The sequence below is a fragment of the Capra hircus genome, chromosome 16 (genome assembly GCF_001704415.2).
Source record: "Capra hircus breed San Clemente chromosome 16, ASM170441v1, whole genome shotgun sequence".
Taxonomy (NCBI): domain Eukaryota; kingdom Metazoa; phylum Chordata; class Mammalia; order Artiodactyla; family Bovidae; genus Capra; species Capra hircus.
The window spans coordinates 872,246-890,483 of NC_030823.1; the positions used below are offsets into that span (position 1 = coordinate 872,246).

Consider the following 18,238-nt stretch of genomic DNA (forward strand, 5'->3'; position numbering starts at 1 on the left):
TTTCCCAATTTGGAACCAGTCCATTTTTCCATGTCCTGTTCTAATTGTTGCTTCTTGACCTGCATACAGATTTCTCAGGAGGCAGATAAGGTGATCTGGTATTCCTATCTAAGAATTTTCCACAGTTCATTGTGATCCACACAGTCAAAGGCTTTGGCATAGTCAATAAAGCAGAAGTAGATATTTTTCTAGAACTCTCTTGCTTTTTCTATGATCCAGAAGATGTTGGCAATTTGATCTCTGGTTCCTCTGCCTTTTCTAAAATCAGCTTGAACATCTGGAAGTTCACGGTTCACATATTGTAGAAGTCTGGCTTGGAGAATTTTGACTATTACTTCGTTAGCGTGTGAGATGAGTGCAATGGTGCGGCAGTTTGAGCATTCGTTGCCATTGCCTTCCTTTGGGATTGGAATGAAAACTGATCTTTTCCAGTCCTGTGGCCACTGCTGCGTTTTCCAAATTTGCTGGCATATTGAGTATAGAACTTTCATAGCATTATCTTTTAGGATTTGAAATAGCTCAACTGGAATTCCATCACCTCCACTATTTTGTTCATAGTGATGACTTCACACTCCAGGATGTCTGGCTCTAGGTGAGTGATCACACCATCGTGATTATCTGGGTCATGAAGATCTTTTTTGTACAGTTCTTCTGTGTATTCTTGCCACCTCTTCTTAATGTCTTCTGCTTCTGTTAGGTCCCTACCATTTCTGTCCTTTATTGAGCCCGTCTTTGCATGAAATGTTCCCTTTGTATGTCTAATTTTCTTGAAGAGATCTCTACTCTTTCTCATTCTGTTGTTTTCCTCTATATCTTTGCACTGATCAAGTGGTTAAAGGCAACACCAGAGCAATTATGTTTAAAACACATATGCGGTCACCAGGAGTGAATAGTTTTCTTCTACAATCAGGACGAATTGCTTCAGACACCTGGTTTCTGTTTTGAGTGGTTGGTTTAATTGGTTTACTGTGGCGAGGGCAGGGGTGCAGCCAGAGCCGGAAGACCCAGAGCTCAGTCTGAGGCCTGGGAGCCTCCTGTGAGGAGGCTGTTTCCCTCAAGCATGGGGGCAGGAGAAAATAAGAGGGGATGGAAGACTTGGCTGACTCAAACACGCTGTGTAGATGATAAGATCACACAAGGGAAGACCTTGAGATGGTCGCAGGCAGGGGGACGTTCTTGAAAATTTTGTTAAAGCAGCTGTCGAGGTTCTGAGGTTTGGCTCTGTCTGCTTCCCCACCTGCCATCTTCCAGACTGCCTGTGCGCACGCCGTCTGCTCTTGGCACCAGGTCTGGGAAGCCCTGCACCCACGAGCCAGCCACAGGCACCCTAAATCTGTATTTGTTTCTAAAAAGCACCTTCCAGTGCTCCTCAGACGCTGAAACAAACACTGTCAATCCGGAGGCTGATAAAACTCAGTATCACAGAAACCCAGGGGGAGCAATCACAAACACCCTATCACCTTGACCCTTCTTGAATCACGCTCCCGCAGACCACAGCACATCAGCCAGCCCAGGGAACAGGGTGCAGGCGCCCTTGCTTTTATCATATTGAGAGCTGAGCAGCACTTCCTGGGCCCCAGGCTTCATTAGCACGTCGCTGGTACTGCTTCCTGTAGCTGACTATCTGTTTCCATTCTGGCAAAGTGTTTGCTCTCTTCTCTCTGCTTTGGGGGTTGGGGGAAGATGAACTTCTCAAGGAGCCCGTCTCTGCCTTCTTGGCCGTCTCCCACTCGGAGCCCCGCACGTCCCCGCCACAAGGCAGAGCGTCTGGCGTCCCCCTGAGCCGAGCTGGGGAGCTCCACACCCAGAAGCGCTCTCCCCTCTTGCAGTCAGCATCGCAGCCACAACCAGGTAGAGCCAAACTTGTTGTTTTGTATTTTGGGTCAAGTCAGCCTGACATTTCAGGGATAGACGCAAGGTAGAGTTGGTTGTGGGAGAGAAAGTTCTAGAAAGAAAGACTGGAAGCTTTAGAAAGGAAGAAGTAAAATCCAATAGACTTTTTGTGATGGATTTTGATAAATAAAGATTTAAGAAGATGAAAATTTGAGAGTCAAGTTGTATGTCAGGGAATGTTCAGAAAATGGAGACCAGGAGGATTTCTGTCATTCTTATTTACTAAAAAAAAATGCTTATACTACATGGGATTATATGTAAAACACAAACCAATTCTGCCTTTTCTCTTGAGAGTCAGCAGTTTAGGAAGACAGGAAAAGTGGCAAGCTGACTGGCAAGCTGATGACGACTAAGAGAAGGCCTAGGAGGAGAAGCTGAGGCCAGAGAGGGTCGCAGAATAATGGATGCCACCACGTCAGCGTCAGCACGGTTGGAGCCCGCAGGGAGACCCTCAGAGCCCAGCACTCTGCGGGGAACCCTCGGCAGCCTGAACAAGTGAGTGCCGGGGGTGGTGAGCGCTCCCCTCCCCTGATTTAGAAAGAGGGTCCTGGTCTATCCTGGGAAGCTTCTACCCCAGCAGCCTTGCCACCCCTCACCAGGCTCTCGTCTCCTAAGACTGCTAAACTCTTGGCTCAGAGAGGTTTGCTCAGAACTGCTGGGAGGAAAGGAATAGGTATTGCGAACAGAAAGGAGTTGTTGGGAAGAGAGGAAATATGATAACACACCACTTCCTTAGAGCTGGCTTCCTGGCATGGCTGGGTTTCTCATGCTCAGAGGCCCTCATGGCGGTCCTTGAGCTTTCCTTTTTCAAGTCCCACGGATCACTCCTCAAAGAAAGAGAAACAAAAACTAGTTTCTACTCTGATGGAAACAAACGGCCCACTTTTTACGCAGATGTGCTTTTACGTCCTAAACACTTGCCATGAATGAAAATGGAATCACAGATATGATAAAGACACAGCCTTAGATCATAAAACCCCACAGCATTAATCATAGATGTAAATCTTACAGTTAAAACCTTCAATATCATATTAACAAAAAGTCCGTCAATAGTTGAAACTCTGGCACTGAGAGGTATTGATTTCAGTGCAATGATAAAAGTACAGCTCAACAGCAATAACTTAAAAATCACTGTAGTTTGGGGAGGTGAATGTCATTACCGTGATAAACAAATACATGTCCCCTGCAGGTGGACAAGGTCACTGATGGGGAATGAATTCATAAAGTGTCAGAATCCTGCAGCACTCCTCCAATACTATTTCTACATCCATTCATTTGATAATTTAGTCATTCATTCATTTAACAAATATCCATCAGGTTCCTACTGAGTGCCAAGCACTGTGGCAGGCACAAGGTGAATAGAACCGACAAGGACAGCCTCCTGGAGGTTACAGTTAAGTGGGAGGGTCAGATACAAATAGATGAACAAAAGCATGGCTAGCATAACATCAGTCAGTCATAAGCTATGAAGAAAAACCAGGGCAGAGTAAGGGGACTGGAGTACCCAGGAGGGTGTGACCAGGGAGGACCTATCTGAGGAGGTGACATTTCAGAAGAGACCTAAATTAAATGAGGGGATTGAACTGCGGGAGAGGGGGCAGCGGGACTGAGACAAGACTGTGCTTTGCTGGAAGCAGCATGGAGTCCTGGTCATCAAGGTCAGAGGAAAACAGCAGGAAAGGAGGTCAGAGGCAGGCAAAGGCAGGAGAGAAGAGGCCGTCACATTCTCGCCTGTTAGGGACAATGGATGCTATCCCAAGTGTGATGAGAAGTCATGGGGGGCTGCAAGCAGAGGGGGCACGTGATCTGATTTAACCGTTTAGAGGATCACTCTAGCTCCTGTGTGAACATGGAATGTTGGGGCCAAGAGTGAAAGCAAGGAGCTCATTAGAGAGGTTCTGGCAAAGGTCTGTGTGGACCTCATGGTGGCTCAGACCGAGGTGGTGGCAATGGAGGAGCAAGAGGTGATGCTTTGGGGTAAATGTCCTGGTTGAGCAGATAGAAACTGCTGGTTAACCAGCAGTGGGGTGTGAAAAAGAAAACATTCAAGAATGGCTCCAAGGGTTTTGACCAAGCCATCAGATGACAGGAAACACCAGAGGAACAGGTTTATGGGGGGTGGGGGAGAACAGGAGTTCTGTTTTAAACATTTTTGGTTTGAGATGTCTATTAGGTTACCACATGGAAATGTCCGGTATGAAACTGGGTGAACAAGTCTAGAACTCATAAGGACAAAAACCTTCCCTGATGGATGACCTGGTTGCTAGTATTTGGAGGGGCAGGTCTGCTAGGAATGCACTCTGTAACCTCAACTGGCTGCTTCCTATAGCCAAAACAGAGCTAGCCTGGCCCTGCCCAGGAATTGCGAATAGCCCGGTCCTTACCCAGCGCATCTGCATGGTCAAATTCCACAGCAGAGCAAGGTGTTGCTTGAAGACCAGCCCCACAAGCTGATGCTACAGGGATTATTAAATGCAAGCAACCTGGACTCTTGTCCCAGAGCTGCTCCTTAATTGTGGATAATCTTTTCCAAGCAAGACAGAAAGCTGAGGGGCAGGAAACAGGGTAAGCAGGAGCAAATGGATTTGACAAGTTTGGAAGACAGTGTGAAGCCATAGAAAGAAGAGTCTTTGGGCCCAAACAGACCTAGATTCACATTCCATCATGCTCCTTCCTACCTATGTGACCTTCCCTATGTTACTCTACCTTACTGAGTCTAAATCTCAGGTTCCTTGGTCACAAAGAGAGATGGGATTGTTATACAGATTAAATAAGCTTTAATACAAACCACTGGCATCCAGTGAGCATTCAGAAGGGATAGCTCCCTTCTCCCACATCCTCTTTCCCTCTCTCCATGAGGAGGTAACACGCTCTTCTACCACCCAGCCCATCCCACCTCAGTTTTCCTTCCCTCGGCTCCCACCCCAAACCCTCGAGTCCTGCCTCTGGAGGAAGCGTCTCCCCCCACCCCCCACCCCCCACCCCCGGTCCATGGCTGGATCGTGGCCCTTGGTTTTCCTCACAGGACTGGAGACCACAGCAGCAGCATCTTTTCTGGGTTTGCGGCTCTCCTTGCCATCCTCCTGGTTGTGGCAGTTTTCTGCGTCCTGTGGAACTGCGGTAAACAGAAGTGTGAGTCCCTTGTTTGTCCAGAGTTGACACACACTATGATCAATTGTCTAGTCTGGAATTTAAAGCCCAGCTCTCAGATGGCACAGTGGTAAAGAATCGGCCTGCCAATACAGGATATGCAGGAGACGTAGATTCGACCCCTGGGTCAGGAAGATCCCCTCGAGGAGGAAATGGCAACCCACTCCAGTATTCTTGTCTGGAAAAATCCCATGGACAGGGGCCTGGCAGGCAACAGTCCATGGGGTCACATGGAGTCAGACATGATGGAGCACAGACATGCACATCGCCCTCCCAAGATAAACCGTTGCGCCGAGGAGTCCTCTGTTCTTACCTGTGTGTTAGCACAGGTCATTGTCTCCGTCGGGATCACAAGCCATGGCTCTGAAAGCTCCGTGCTGAGTCGAGCTTCATTCTGAAAGCCATGCCCTGGTGCCCTGTGCCCATTTCTTCTTCCTGCTTCTGTCTCCTGAGTGCCCTGTTCTTCTAGCTCAAAGGCATTGGTCAAGTCTGGAAACACGTTTTTCATAATACATGGTGAGGGTGGGGAATATTTTCAGGCGCAGTCTCTTCCCCAATTCTGTGCGGCTAAGCCCAGCCATGACCTCTGTGTCTCTCATTGTCTTTCAGGGCAAGTTCCCTACCTCCGAGTTACCATCACACCCTTGTTGACTCTGCCTCGACCCAGACAGCGAGCCAAAAATATTTATGACCTCTTGCCCCGAAGACAAGAAGAGCTGGGTAGGTTTTTCTTTCTCATCCATGGAATCCAGGCCTACAGAACTTCTGCCCCCAGAATATAGGTCTCACCTGCAAAAGCGGCTTTTTCTAAGCATGCTACCTGTAAGAAACGCCGCGGGAAGAAGGAGCCACCCCTATGGACCGTTGATCAGGGCCTTTTATTGGGCGGTCGCTCTTGGGCAGAACTCCCGGGGGCGGGTAAGCAAGGAAGCGAGGGGGTTCTGTGAAGCAAAGGGATTCTGCTGGGTAAAGGGAGTCTGCGGAGTCTGTGAGGTGTGAGGGGTGGGGAAGGGGTTTTATAGCCCGGGCCGGGGCTCTCATATAAGGAAGAAAACGCGGGCTCAGCGGTGATTGGTGTCCAAGGGCTCCGTGTCAGCTCCTGATTGGTCGGCTTGGTTGCTGGCCCGTCTCCAGGGCGTGTCTGCAGCGCTCTCTGCCGGGACATGTCTCGACATGCCCAGGCATGCCCAGGCATGCCTCAACACGCCTGACCTTGCCCTGACCTTTCATCCTGACCTTGCCCTGGCCTTTCATCCCGGCCTTTTTGATATAGGACAAGGGGCGCCGACTCTCTCTGGCTACTTCCTGCTGAACGGGGGCGACGAGGGGTACGGTACGGCCGGGAAGACAGGGGGCGTCTGCCGTTAATCTTGCCACGGAGTGCTTGTTGGAAGCCCTTGGTACTGTTGTTGGAGCACCATCAGCTGGACTGTGTCGAGCCTCTGTTTAATGAAGGCCAAAAGCTTATTTAGGATACAGGGCCCGAAAGTCAGGAGCAGCAGGAGAATGATGAGTGGTCCCATTAGGGAGGATAGCAAAGTTGTCAGCCAAGGGGAGCTCTGGAACCAGGCCTCGAACCAGCCCTGCTGAGCCTCCCTCTCTCTCCTCCTGCGTTCTAATCCCTCTCTTACTTTAGCCATGGACTCACGAACCACCCCAGTATGATCAGCGTAGAAACAGCATTCATCTCTGAGGGCTGCACAGAGGCCCCCCTGCTGCAAAAAGACCAGGTCTAGTCCTCTGCGGTTTTGTAATACCACTTCGGAAAGGGAAGTCAGGGACTTTTCTAGGGCCGTCATGGACTTTTCTATGCGGGCGATGTCTTCGTCAATTGCGGCCCTCAAGGTGATGAAGCCCTGATGTTGTATGGTCAGGGAAGCAATGCCCGTGCCTGTCCCAGCTGCTCCCAGGGTGAACAGCGTTGCCAGGGTAATAGCTGTAACGGGCTCCCTCTTATGTCTAGGAGCTGGGGTGTTTTGGTCCCAAAAGTTGTAGAGGACCTCTTCTGGATAGTATGTAATCTTGGGCACTACCGCTACCATGACACAGAATTCCCTGCTCTGGTTGAAGACAGCCAAGTGGAGACAGGGCGTTAGCCCAGTCTGTGAGCACACCCACCATCCCCCAGTGTCAGGTATGACGTAGGTCTTATTGGCGAAGTTGGTATCATCGCCAGTCTGGGCGCTCAAGGTTTGTTTATCCGTAGGGACCATGCCTAAGCAGGTCCCCGAACCCCATACTTCTTTCATGGTAAGGCCCACCTTGTGGTCTCCCCAAGAGCACTGCGGTGGGTTGGACAGAATGGATAAGTTGTAGGTAGCATTTAAGCCCACGGCCTCGTAGTAAGGTGGATGTAGGGTGTAGCAAAGCCAGCAGGATTGGGTCGCATTAGGATTGGAGTGGTTGAGGGCCTTGTAAGTTTCTTTGACTAAGGCCTACAGGGGTTCCTGGGTCTCTAGCGGGTCAGTCCGGGTCAGCTGAAGGGAGGGTGTGAGGGTAGGCGAGGTCACAACATTTGTGGCGTTTGTCCCTCGTGGTGAGGGGCGGGGAGGTGCAATAACCTGGTTGGGCCCCACAGCATGGGCCTGAACAGGTTCTATTGTCTGACTAACAACCAGAATTCCCCCTGGCTTTGCTTCAAACCACTCAGCATAGAGTTGGAAGCCCCATGATAGCCCGGATACCCAAGACCTCTCCAGTTTAGCCGCTTTCTGGTTGAACATTACTTTCACCTGAGTAATTGGGCTCCAATGCTGCTTCCAACGCGGCCCGACATAACCTCCGAACAGATTTTGGTAATCTTGGTCCCAGGGCCCGTGATAGGGCTGGACAAACGAGAAATTGACTAGGTCCCGGTTCCGGACCTCCCATCTCCATCTCCCATCATTGGAGGTGACACAGCTCCAGGACCAACAGAAATAATGTTTCAGTCCTCCACAAGTCTCCCAATTATGTGTCTTTAGGTGTCCAGGACATGCCCAGAACCCAAAGTTTCTGGTCTGGGCCGCTGACCAAGTAGTCTGTATAAGGTCTTTGAGGTTGAAATACAGATCTGGCCACCACGTATTAGGGGGGTGAATTCCGGTGGTCAAATTGAGTACCTCGTGAGTCAGTCCGTTCCGGAGCATCCAAGTGATCTGAAAGGACTGGTGGGGGTTTTGGTTGGTGTGTCCCCCTTCCTCCAGGACCCCCAGTACCCCCAGATGTAAGAAACACCACGGGAAGAAGGAGCCACCCCTATGGACCGTTGATCAGGGCCTTTTATTGGGCGGTCGCTCTCGGGCAGAACTCCCGGGGGCGGGTAAGCAAGGAAGCGAGGGGGGTCTGCGAAGCAAAGGGAGTCTGAGGGGTAAAGGGAGTCTGTGGAGTCTGCGAGGGTGGGGAAGGGTTTTATAGCCCGAGCCAGGGCTCCCATATAAGGAAGAAAATGCGGGCTCAGCGGTGATTGGTGTCCAAGGGCTCCGTGTCAGCTCCTGATTGGACGGTGAGGGCTTCGTGTCGGCTCCTGATTGGTCGGCTTGGTTGCCGGCCCGTCTCCAGGGCGTGTCTGCAGCACTCTCGGCCTGGGCACGTCCTGACATGCCCGGGCATGCCCAGGCATGCCTCAACACGCCTGACCTTGCCCTGACCTTTCATCCCAGCCTTTTTGATAGAGGACAAGGGGCGCCGACTCTCTCTGGCTACTTCCTGCTGAACGGGGGCGACGAGGGGTAGGGCATGGCCGGGATGACAGGGGGCGTCTGCCGTTAATCTTGCCACGGAGTGCTTGTTGGAAGCCCTTGGTACTGCTGTCGCAGCACCATCAGCTGGACTGTGTCAAGCCTCTGTCTGATAAAGGCCAAAAGCTTATTTAGGATACAGGGCCCGAAAGTCAGGAGCAGTAGGAGAATGATGATCGGTCCCACTAGGGAAGATAGTAAAGTTGTCAGCCAAGGGGAACTCTGGAACTAGGACTCGAACCAGCCCTGCTGAGCCTCTCTCTCTCTCGCCTTTTGCCTTCCTTCCTGGCAGTTTCTGCCTCTCTTTTTCCTTCGATTCTGTCTCTCTTTTCTGCTTCTCTACCTTGCTCTTTCCTTTCCCTTCTGTCACACTCTCTAATTCCTTTCTGTCTCTCGTCTCTCACTCTTTCAGTTTCAGTCTTTATCCTTCTTCCTTCCTTCCCCTTCTCCGCCACTCTATCTCTCTTTCCTACTTTCTTTTGCGTTCTCTCCTTTTCGCTCTTCAACTCTTCTCTTTCCTTTCTCTGACTTTCTTTTGCTTTCTCTCACTTCCTCTCTACTCTTGCTCTCTTCCCCCTTGTTCTTTCCTTCCCTCGTCTCCCTTCCTCTCTGTCCTACTCCTTCTGTCCTCTCTCTCAGTTGCTCTCCCTAATGTCTTCCCGGGGCCACCCCGTCTCTGGGAGACCCGGGGGAGCTCGTCTAAGTCGGGTCAGGTGATACCAGGGCTCGTGTACTAGGAGTTTGGCGGCTGTAGGAGTGGTGAGGATTACAGTATGGGGTCCCGTCCAATGAGGCTGTAGTGGGCGGGGACTCAGGGTTTTCAGCAGTACCTGATCTCCTGGTGCTAGAGGCCGGGTGGGCCCCTCATCGTCTGTCGGTTGCGGCAGGACCCGATCTGCGTGTTCCCTCAGCAAGGATCGTAGGAGAGAGAAGAGGGGGAGGTACCCCGCGAGTGGGGGAGCCTCTCCCTCGGGGAGGTGGGTCAGGAGATAGGGCCTGCCATAGAGCAGTTCAAAAGGGGTCAAACCTGTTTTGGAGTGTGGTGTGGTGCGAATGCGAGTGAGCGCCAGAGGAAGGAGGTCGACCCAAGACAGGCTTGCCTCAGAACTGCGGCTGTCTTGGTCAGATGTGTCTTGATGATGCCGTTCACCCGCTCTACCTTGCCTGACGATTGGGGCCAATAGGGGATGTGGAGATGCCAGCCGATACCTAGGGCCGCAGCCACCTGCTGAGAGATCTGCGAGATAAATGCAGGCCCATTGTCAGACTGGAGAGAGTTTGGCAACCCAAATCTGGGAATGAGATGGGCCGTCAGGACCTCCGCCACCGCCGCTGCCATCTGCCGGGCGGTGGGGAAGGCCCCGACCCATCCTGAAAAGGTGTCCACCAAGACCAGCAGACAGCGGTAGGTTCGATGTCTGGGCATGTGGGTGAAGTGGGATGGTAAAAAGGCATCCCTGTGAAATGGGAGGTCTGAGGAGGTATGGAAGAAAGGAGGGTGTAGGGATTAGGGACAAGGGGATGGGCAGGGATCACCGCCGCGTTGATCAGGCAGAGATCCTGCACTAGCCGGTAGTCTCCTGAAGCCTTCCGAACAGGGAGGATAGGCGTGTTACAGGGGGAGGTCGTGGGGATCAGGAGACCCTGTCCCATGAGACGGTCGATGATGGGCTTTAGCCCCCTGAGGTTGCGTGTGGACAAAGGAAACTGGGACCGGGCTGGGAAACAGGTGGGGTCCCTTAGCCGGATGAGGACCAGAGGGTGGTGTCGAGCCACCACCGGGACTTGGGTGTCCCAGACCTCAGGATTAACAGAAGGGGTTGGAGGGTCAACCAGTAGCATTAAGAAGGCCCCTGACATGGGAGCCAACCCTGGAGCTAGCTGAAGAGTGGCCTTCAGCTTAGCAAGTATATCTCTTCCCAAGAGAGGAGTAGGGCAGGAGGGGATGACCAGAAAGGAGTGGGTAAATAGACAGGAATCTAACTGACAGGATAGTGGCTGGGTTTGGAGCGGACACGAGGGTTGGCCGTCAATGCCCATAACCGAAACCTGGGAAGGACATAAAGTGCCTCTGAAAGAGGAAAGGACCGAATAGGTAGGAAATTGATGGACTTACCTGCTACCTGGAGCGTTACCCTGGGCTCAGCTTGGGTTATTGGGGTCCCCGAGTCTGGGCGGCGTCAGTCACCGTCGAAGTTCAGCAGCTCCAAAGCCGAAGGAGGGCAGGAGGTCTCCCTGGGGCGCTCTGGTCCCCGGCCCCTAGAGGTCGAGGCCCGAGAGGCCTGGGGACAGTCACTGGCCCAGTGTCCTCGTCGTTTGCACAACGGGCACGGCTTGGAAGGAGGCCGCGGATTGGGGCACATCCTGGCCCAGTGCCCTTCTTGGCCGCACTTGAAGCAGGCCCCTGGAGGGGGGTTTTGGGGCCCCGAGCCCGCCACCGGCCGCAGGGCCGCTACCAAGGCCTGGGTTTGCTGGTTTAGGAGGCTTGCCTGAAATTCGGCCTTTTGCTTGAGCCTTGCCTTTCGGCTGGCCTCAGCAGTTTCCTCGCAGGCATGGTAGACCTTAAAAGCCATTTTTACCAGGTCTCGGATAGGGGTCTGAGGGCTGTCCTCGGCCTTGGCCAACTTTTTCCAGATATCGGGGGCAGACTGGGAGATAAAACGATTGGCCAAGGTGGCCGCCCCGATAGGGGACTCAGGTGACAGCCTGGTGTACTGGACGAGGGCCTGGGTCAGCCAATTAAGGAACATGGCTGGCTTTTCGTCGGGCCCCTGGATCACCTCATCTAGTTTGAGAAGGTTTACAACCTTATGAGAGGACATTTCCGTCCCGTTGAGGATACACTCGATCATATAGCGTACTCGCAGCTGGCCACCACCCCTCTCCTGGTAGTTCCAATCAGGGTCAGTGTCAGGAACCACCTGAGCCCCTGGGGGGCGCTCGGGGGAGGGGTTGGCATAGTGCCACTGGTCGGCCTGAGCCTTGGCTGCCGTCCAGATAGCCTGCCTCTCCTCGGGGGTGGTGGTAGACCCCAGGATGACATATAGGTCCTGCCATGTCAAGGCGTAGGCACGGGTCAGACCAGTAAACTGCTTAATGTACTGAGCGGGGTTGGAGGAGAAGGAACCCAGTTTGGCCTCAATCTGTGCTAAGTCTTGGAGGGAAGAAGGGGACATGAACTTGGGCTAGACCCTCAGCTCCGGCTACTTGTCGGAGAGGGAGTAGCGGGGCTGGGGGAGGGGGAGGGGGAGGGGAGGCTCCCGGAGGGTTGCTGTGGGAGCGAGCGTGGGAGCTAACCGGGGAAGGGGAGGGAGTGACGGGGGGAAGAGGAGGATACAAGATAGGGTTAAGGGCCGGAGGATCCGGGACAGGTGGTGGAGTCTCAGGGGCGGGAGCGGAGGTAGGAGAGTCTGGAGTGGAAGGGGAGGTAGCAGAAACTGGAGTGGAAGCGGTAGGGGCCGTGGGAGAGGTATAGGGAGGAGGGGCCACCAGGTTTTCCGGGGGAACAGAGAAGGCAGAGGACTCAGAGACAGGAGGAGCTGGTTTGGCCCGGGAGGGTGGAATCGGGGGAGCCAGGATAAGCAGGATTTGGCGGGGAGTGCACGTGGTGCACAGGGTGGGGCGAGAGCGCAACGCCCAAAAGGCCTGAACACAGGGGGCCTCAGACCATTTTCCCGTTCTCCAGCAGTAATTATCCAAATCACGGAGGACGTCAAAGTCAAATGTCCCTGTGGCTGGCCATTGTGAGCCAATATGGCGGACGTATCCCTTTAATCTTAGGGTCCGCAGGTTAGCCAGCAGGCACTCTAAGGGGGTAGAGTATTGGGGATCGGGTTTGGAGGCCGTCGATCCCATGGCAATCACCAAACGGAGACAAACCCCCGCTGCCCGAACGTCTTTGGGTGCCAAGGGAAGCCGGAGATCTGCACAGCCATTCGGAATGTCTTCCTCCCGTGCTGGGGGACCGGAAAGGCCGAAGCCGGAGGCCGAAGCCGGAGGTCCGTACAGCTGTTCGGGACGTCTCCCTCCCGAGCTGGGGACCGAGGAGGCCGAAGCCAGAGGTCTACACAGCCGTTCGGGACGTCTCCCTCACGAGCTGGTGACCGGGAGGGCCCAGTAAGTGCACACCCGTTACTGGGTCCTAGGAAGTGGTCTCCAGGGAGGGCGGGCTCCAAAGCCGAAGGGACTTACCCTGTATCCTGCCGTCCGGGGGGTTGGTCAGCCGCCTGGGTCCAGGGGGCTACTGCGGCAGTGGAGCTCGAGGGGGCCTCAACGGCGAGTGCCGGAAGCCCTCACCTCGAGCCCCACGTTGGACGCCAGATGTAAGAAACGCCGTGGGAAGAAGGAGCCGCCCCTATGGACCGTTGATCAGGGCCTTTTATTGGGCGGTCGCTCTTGGGCAGAACTCCTGGGGGCGGGTAAGCAAGGAAGCGAGGGGGGGTCTGCGAAGCAAAGGGAGTCTGCGGGGTAAAGGGAGTCTGCGGAGTCTGTGAGGTGTGAGGGGTGGGGAAGGGGTTTTATAGCCTGGGCCGGGGCTCCCATATAAGGAAGAAAATGCGGGCTCAGCGGTGATTGGTGTCCAAGGGCTCCGTGTCAGCTCCTGATTGGACGGTGAGGGCTTCGTGTCGGCTCCTGATTGGTCGGCTTGGTTGCCGGCCCGTCCCCAGGGCGTGTCTGCAGCGTTCTCTGCCGGGACGTGTCTCAACATGCCCGGGCATGCCCAGGCATGCCTCAACACACCTGACCTTGCCCTGACCTTTCATCCTGACCTTGCCCTGACCTTTCACTACCATCCTGCTATTCAGGGAGCCAGCAAGAGGATGGGACAGACAGATGGCAAGGTTCACCTCCAGTGGGGCCTGGGGGTTTGAAGAGGGAGCCGGGAGTCATCGGGGTCAGGGATCTGGTTTGGGGTTTTCTCCAACTTCATTGAGAAATGATTGACATATGTCACTGTATGAGTTCACAGAGTACAGCATGATAATTTGATGACATAGGCTACAGTTTTGGTTTCTCTTGATGTAGTTAGCTGGGTATGTCTAAGGTTGGGAAAGACACACAGGAGGAGAACATGGCCTCCAGCATCAAGCCAGGGAGGGCTCACCCGAGAAGATTCCTCCCAGCCAGCCTCCTCGAGTCCTCATTTGTCCTCAGCGAGCTGAGGAGTGTTCCTGGTCTCCCAGCTCATCATCCTTGAAGCCCTGATCCTCTCCCCACAGAACACTGGCCCCCAAATACCAGATATCAGACAGGTCCACTTCACCCAGAATGTGAGGACTGAACAGGCTGAAGCACTTGGAGGACTGGCTGACTGTGCTCAGGGTTTGCTCTCTGTCCTTTCAGGAAGACATCCCTCAAGAAGCATCCGTATTGTTAGCACCGAAAGCCTCCTCTCCAGGAATTCTGACAGCCCTCCTTCTGAGCATGTGGTAAGAGTGAAGCTAAACGATAGTCCCTTTGGGAGAAATGACGTGTCTCTGGCAGAAGAGCTGAAGTGCAAGAGTTCTAGGTTTTGCTTCTTATTTCACTATAAACAGCACCCCAGGCCCTATTAATAAATGGGAAGACTAGCCTCAGGACCGCCCTACCACCCAAGGCAAAAAATTTCGAAAGAGAGGAGCCAAGTGCTTGAGATTTTAAGAAAGGCACCAAGGCACATGTGTTCATGGATACTTGTTGGAACCGAAATGTACTGCTTTAACAAAGACACGATAATGCGTTTTTCCAAATAAGTGTTGTCTCCTATACCCTAATTACCTTGGGAGGGTACATAAATTTTCCTACAGGGCTGTTGGTGCTCAAAGCACCCTTAAAGTTCTGCTTTGGGAATTACTTCCAAGCCTATGTCAAATTGTTTCCATCTTCCTCCATAGCAGAAATACTCATCAGTCACTCAGCACTGCGACTGGTGTCAAAAGTGTTGAGCGTGTTGGGGATACCTTTGCGTCTGGCTCTGAAGTCAGCTCCCAAGAAGGAGACGCACAGCAGTGTGGGGCAGAGGGACTGTCCTGAAGATCAGGGTGCTCGTTTCTGTAGATAAGTCCTTGTTAGCTTGTTAAAGAATTTTTTTCTTCGGTTTTACCGCATCCCTGGGTGAGTACGGCCATGGTGCCGCTGCTGCCGATTTGCTCGTTACCCAGCCTTTTTTTACCCAGGGCTGCTGATTGGCTCGTTACCCGGCCTCTCTTTACCCAGGGCTGCCGATTGGCTCGTTACCCAGCCTTTCGTTACCCAGGGCTGCTGATTGGCTCGTTACCCGGCCTTTCTTTACTCAGGGCTGCTGATTGGCTCGTTACCCAGCCTTTCCTTACCCATGGGCGCAGGTTTGATGACCACGTGACCGCCTCCAAGTCACCACATTTGCTTCCTCTTCCTCTCGCATGTCGCGTTCTTAGGCTCTGGTCCTGCTTCTAAGGCTTCCTAGGGCAGCAGGTCCACGTGGCTATAAAAGGAAGAGTGGAGGAAATCCACTGCTTAAGCTAGTTCTCGGATTCAGCTGAGCCCTGAGGGGATTTTGCACCTAGAGTTTAGATCTCAAGCTAACTTAAACCTACAAACATGTTTGGATTGTACTCTGTACTGTTTGAAGGACGTTTTGAACCAGTTGCCAACATTTAAAAACCTAAGAGATTTCACACTTAAGTCCAGATATTCAGCCTTTTTTGAAAGTCAGACGTCCTGGAAACATCAGACCAGCATTCCTAAATGGCTGTAGCTGATCTGTGTGTCAGCTGCGCCCATACTAATAACAGCAAGCATTTCGTAGTGTCCCCTCTGTGCCAGGAGCTAAACAATTCACAGATAGTAATTCATTTTTTCTTCACAAAAATCACATGGTACTGATATTATTATGATTAGCCCCATTGTATAAGTTAGGAAGCTGAGGCACAGTGAGATTAGGTAACTGTGTAAACTCAGCACAGAGTGGTAAGGTTAGGACTTGCACTCCCAGTCTGAACTTAAGCCTCTACCTTTAGCCACTCTGCTGGGCCTAGCAATATGTCCTGGGGCTGCAGGCTCTCTCTAGTTCATAGTACTTCCCCCACGGAACCCCCACAGTGCGGCCAGAAACTAGCTACAACTTACTGTCACCTTTACACTGCTGCTGTCCTTAAACCCAGCGCGCTTCACTCATCCCAGCCTGGCGTCGGAGGCCTTGTGATCTGAGACCCCTGCTGCAGAGGTTTTCTCTGCAGTGGAGAGCTGAGTGAAGGCGCCGTTAGGTACAGCAGTACCGGGTAGGGAGAAGAAAGGGCTCGTCCTTATTCCTACTCCTGCCCTGTCACTCGCCTTCTCCTCTTACTTACAGCCCTCCCAAGCAGGCGACGTCCTCCACGTGCACAGAGCCCGTACTCACGCCATGGGGCATGCAGTGGGCATCTATGACAATGCCACGCGGCCCCAGACGTGTGGAAACCTTGCTCCCTCGCCTCACTATGTCAATGTCAGAGCTTCAAGAGGTTCCCCGAGCACTTCTTCAGAGGATTCGAGAGACTATGTCAATATCCCCACAGCCAAGGAGCTTGCTGAGACTTTGGCTTCTGCCAGTAACCCTCCTGGGAACCTCTTCATCCTCCCAAGCACCCAGGAGCTGGCACTGTCTGAAGAAATAGATGAGAGTTGTGGGGACGCCAGTGACTGCGCCAGTTTGGGGTCTCCAGGAACCGATAACAGTGACCCACTCAGCGATGGGGAAGGGTCTTCTCAGACCTCGAATGACTATGTCAACGTGGCAGAGTTGGACCTCGGGACCCCCCTAGGGAAGCAGCTCCAGGGAACGTTTCAGTGCCGCAGGGATTATGAAAATGTACCACCAGGTCCCAGTAGCAGCAAGCAGAAGGAGGAGGAAGTGACATCCTCAAACACACACCCTGTAGAGGGCAGGACAGACGGTCCAGAGACCCACATCCTACCTGCCATGCAGTCAGGGAGCTTCCTGGCTTCAAAGGATTACGTGGCCTGTCAGTCGTCTGCCCACAGTGAGACCGGGCCGTGGAAACATGCAGAAGAGACAGAGACGTCAAGTGAGGACTCTCATGACTATGAGAATGTGTGAGCTGCCGAGGCAGGTGCAGGGGCTGAGCAGCGGCCTGACCCACGGCTCTTTCCTGACAAACTGAGACCCAGCCACCCAACCGGCAAGCTACATCACGTGGTCGCTGCTGCCAGAGTCACCCTTGATGACCCTGTATTTCCGTGGTTTCATTTGGTTAGGCTAAGGAGATGAAATGAGCAAGGAGCTAAGGGGCTCTCAAAAGCAGAGTTTTGAGAAAGCCAGAAAGTAATTCGTCTCAGCAAGGTTCTGTTACCTCTCATACCAACTTAAGAATGTTTGCTGAAACTACCTTACAGAATTGTTAGGAGGTTAAAAACGGAAGAGTCCTTTAGTGCGCAGTGGAAACACGATGTAGCCTAAAATCATTGGCTTTGCTAATACCAGCAGGCTGCAAAGCTAGAATAGATTATTTGGTAATCCAGGCAGAGGCCAAAAGGAATGAAGCAATTGGAGCGGGGTGGGGAGGGAGAGTTTCCACTCTAGAATGAGTGTGGACCACCAAACGCTAGAGAAAATGCAGAATAATAATTCTCATCATTGCTAAGGGGATTGCAAGCCATAAGCTTCACTCTGGAAAATTGTGCATCAGTTTCTTATTAACATACACTTATTATATAACCCAATCATTCCAGTATTAGGTATTTATCCAAGTGTAAAGGTTGTGTTCACAAGAGAAAAAAAAAACCTCATACATGACTGTTTATAGCAGCTTTATTCATGATTGTGAAAACTTGGAAATAAGTCTTTCAACAGGTGAGTGGATAAACAAGCTGTCCTATAGTCACACAATGAATTTATCCACAGTCAACGGTAAAAATGAGTGAAGTGTATAGGTTCATGCAATAACATGGACAAATATTAAGCACATTTTGCTAAGTGAAAGAAGTGTATAGGTTCATGCAACAACATGGACAAATATTAAACACATTTTGCTAAGTGAAAGAAGCTATACGTAAAAGTCTACATATTGTATGGTTCTACTTACACGACATTTCTGAAAAAAGCAAACCTGTAGAGGCAGAAACAGATCAGTGGTTGAGTGAGGCTTGGGAAGCGGGAACACAGGAGCTGTACAAGGAAATTTTTAGGACAATGTTTCTGTAAGGTGATTGATACTTGACTGTATGCGTTTGTCAAAACACACACACAAAAAGCCCGTACAGCACAAAGGATGACTTTATTACATGCAAATTTTAAAAGCTCATCAGGCCGTTGGGGGGCCCACAATATAATGCAGAGTGTAAAAATTTTATGAAATTTTGTAAAAATTGAATTGGTTTTACAAATGTATGACATAATGTCACTGAAGGGAGTAGGGGAAAATCGAGCTGGCCCAAGTAACTTTGGAAAACAATATTTTGCTTGAAAATGTAAGATGAAGACACAAAGAGCTGAACACAAACACTGCAGTGTAATTGAT

At 52.1% G+C, this 18,238-nt stretch overlaps 1 protein-coding gene and 1 long non-coding RNA gene across 2 annotated transcripts; both read left to right on the forward strand.

The window, feature by feature from the left end:
* Nucleotides 1,488-5,025, forward strand: LOC108637762. Its single transcript, XR_001919263.1, has 3 exons — nucleotides 1,488-1,851; nucleotides 2,186-2,388; nucleotides 4,919-5,025. It is a non-coding gene; the product is annotated as an uncharacterized LOC108637762 (long non-coding RNA).
* LAX1 (lymphocyte transmembrane adaptor 1) lies at nucleotides 5,289-17,700 on the forward strand. The gene is made up of 4 exons (XM_018059928.1): nucleotides 5,289-5,358; nucleotides 5,497-5,763; nucleotides 14,106-14,191; nucleotides 16,072-17,700. Exons 1-4 carry the CDS (start codon nucleotides 5,289-5,291, stop codon nucleotides 16,816-16,818), a joined length of 1,170 nt encoding a protein of 389 aa, XP_017915417.1. The 3' UTR covers nucleotides 16,819-17,700.